Source organism: Phalacrocorax aristotelis, unplaced genomic scaffold (assembly GCF_949628215.1).
Source record: "Phalacrocorax aristotelis unplaced genomic scaffold, bGulAri2.1 scaffold_310, whole genome shotgun sequence".
NCBI classification, from domain to species: domain Eukaryota; kingdom Metazoa; phylum Chordata; class Aves; order Suliformes; family Phalacrocoracidae; genus Phalacrocorax; species Phalacrocorax aristotelis.
This window is the reverse complement of record NW_027441102.1, coordinates 21,111-23,678: the sequence shown is the minus strand read 5'-3', so window position 1 is coordinate 23,678 and position 2,568 is coordinate 21,111. Positions and strand designations below refer to the sequence as shown.

Genomic DNA, 2,568 nt, shown 5'->3' with positions numbered 1-2,568 from the left:
CTTCAAACCCCCAGAGGTCTCCTTCAGGAGAGCAGGTTTCCACCAGGAACCGGAGCCGCGCAAGCCCCCCAAGCCCCACGCGCGGCGCAACCCGCCCAACCGTCTCCACGGGACCTTCAGACCACGTTCCTCTTCCTCACCCCTCAACGGGGCGTCCTCCAAGCTGCTAAAGAAGAGGGGGGGGGGGGAGCAAAAAGAAGCATCTTCCACCCTACTGGTGCTCCTTCCTCTCCCATCTTAGGACAACACGGCGCGGGGTTGGCTTTGCCCAACTATTTATTGAGGGCAGAAGGTTCTGCCTGGTGGGTACATCAACACGGAGAAGGTACGTCCATCCCCTGACGCCGGCCCATGGTGGGTGGGGCCCCCTCCGGATCTAGTCAGTGTCATCCTCTTGCCCGGTTATGATGACTCTCATGATCGACTTTCTAGCATTGGACATGGTGGCCGTGACCTTCATGTGGCCGGCGTAGACCATGACGGGCTCCTGGCACGCGCCCAGCTTGACTCGGTGGAGCATGGTTTCGTTGCCGGTGCTGGCGGGTTGATTGTTGTACATCCTCTTGTAGATGGTCTCCAGCTCCTTGAGGTGGGCTTTGTGCATGGAGATCTCCATGGCAAGCTCCACAGAATACAGGTTGTAGTCGAAGGGGTTGGAGAAGAGGATGGCCAAGGTGAAGGTGTCCGCCTCGTACACCAGGAGCCCCACGCTCCCCCGGAAACGGAGCATGGAGTTGGTGAACTGGCAACTCTCCGTGGCACCCGGTGGGATCCTGGGGCACGGCGGCTTGGAGCTGTGGCCGCTGAAGCAGTAGCTCCTGGAAGGAGAACAGAGGTGGGAGGGGGTGGGGGGCAATGGGGACCATGAGGGCTTATGAGGGAGATGGTCCCACCAGGGGGAGAAGGTCCCACCACGGGGAGGTGGTCCCACCACAGGGAGATGGTCCCACCATAGGGAGACGGTCCCACCACAGGGAGGTGGTCCCACCACGGGGAGATGGTCCCACCAGGGGGAGGTGGTCCCACCACAGGGAGATGGTCCCACCACGGGGAGACGGTCCCACCACAGGGAGGTGGTCCCACCATGGGGAGATGGTCCCACCAGGGAGAGATGGTCCCACCAGGGAGAGATGGTCCCACCAGGGGGAGATGGTCCCACCACAGGGAGGTGGTCCCACCACGGGGAGGTGGTCCCACCATGAAAAGATGGTTCCACAGGAGGAGATGGTCCCACTATGGGGAGATGGTTCCACCAGGGGGAGATGGTCCCACCACGGGGAGGTGGTCCCACCACGGGGAGGTGGTCCCACCATGGGGAGATGGTCCCACCACGGGGAGATGGTCCCACCATGGGGAGATGGTTCCACCAGGGGGAGATGGTTCCACCAGGGGGAGATGGTCCCACTATGGGGTGATGGTCCCACTATGGGGTGATGGTCCCATCAAGGGGAAGATGGTCCCACCACGACGACATGGTCTCACCACAGTGCGGCCTCCCAACCCTGGGACCGGACCAATGTCGGTGTCGGGGGTTTGCTGAAGAGGCGATCGCCTCGATGAGGCCGAGGAGAGGGGCAGAACTGGGCGAGGACTTGGTGGTGGCCTCTTCCCTAGTCCCAGCCCAGCTGTGCCACCTGCAATAAGGTGCCCCCGCCCCTCCGCCGCGCCTTATCGGCTGCCAGAAAATTAGGCCTGAGCTTATGCCAAGAGCCCGGTTGGTACCAGAACCCCCCGGGGGGAGGCATTTAACCCAAAGCAGGAGGCTGTGCCCCACCCGCGGCGAAGCGCTAGTCCCGGCCCAACTCGTGGGTCGGGGTTTAGGCACGCGGCGCCTTTAAATTGTAGAAGCGTGAACTTCTTGGTTGAGCCTCGAGACCTTCCTTCCTGTTTCCTCTAATTTACCCACCCCAACAGCTCCTGCTCAGGACTGAAAGTACAAAGAGCTGGGGCTGGGGGCGTCCCACCAGCTGTAAAACCGACCGCGGGGAGGTGGTCCCGCCATGGGGAGGTGGTCCTGCTGTGGGGAGGTGGTCCTGCCATGGGGAGGTGGTCCTGCCGTGGGGAGGTGGTCCTGCCGTGGGGAGGTGGTCCCGCCACGGGGAGGTGGTCCCGCCATGGGGAGGTGGTCCCGCCATCGGGAGATGGTCCCACCATGGGAGATGGTTGAACCACAGGGAGGTGGTCCCACCGTGGGGAAATGGCCCCACAACAGGGAGATGGTCCCACCACGGGGAGTTGGTTTGAACCACAGGGAGGTGGTCCCACTGTGGGGAGGTGGTCCTGCCGTGGGGAGATGGTCCCACCATGGGGAAATGGCCCCACCACCATGACATGGTCCCACCACCATGACATGGTCCCACCACAGGGAGACATTCCGACCACAAGGAGGTGGTCCCACCACGGGGAGATGGTCCCACCACGGAGAGATGGTCCCACCACAGGGAGGTGGTCCCACCACGGGGAGATGGTTCCACCACGGGGAGATGGTCCCACCACAGGGAGGTGGTCCCACCACGGGGAGATGGTTCCACCACGGGGAGATGGTCCCACCATGGGGAGATGGTCCCA

General features: G+C 63.0%; 1 protein-coding gene across 1 annotated transcript; it reads right to left on the bottom strand.

The window, feature by feature from the left end:
* Window positions 1-258: 258 nt before the first annotated feature.
* LOC142050870 (uncharacterized) lies at window positions 259-2,568 on the bottom strand. The gene is made up of 2 exons (XM_075080089.1): window positions 2,532-2,568; window positions 259-1,404 (listed from the first exon to the last, which is right to left on the bottom strand). Exons 1-2 carry the CDS (start codon window positions 2,551-2,553, stop codon window positions 377-379), a joined length of 1,050 nt encoding a protein of 349 aa, XP_074936190.1. The 5' UTR covers window positions 2,554-2,568; the 3' UTR covers window positions 259-376.

Bases quoted from the DNA above. Each gene is read 5' to 3' on its own strand.
- LOC142050870 (XM_075080089.1), bottom strand. From the start codon at position 2,553: ATGGTGGGACCATCTCCCCGTG. The intron at 1,405-2,531 runs GTGGAACCATCT...ATCACCCCATAG, and splicing joins GGTGGGACCATCTCCCCGTG to TGGGACCATCTCCCCCTGGT.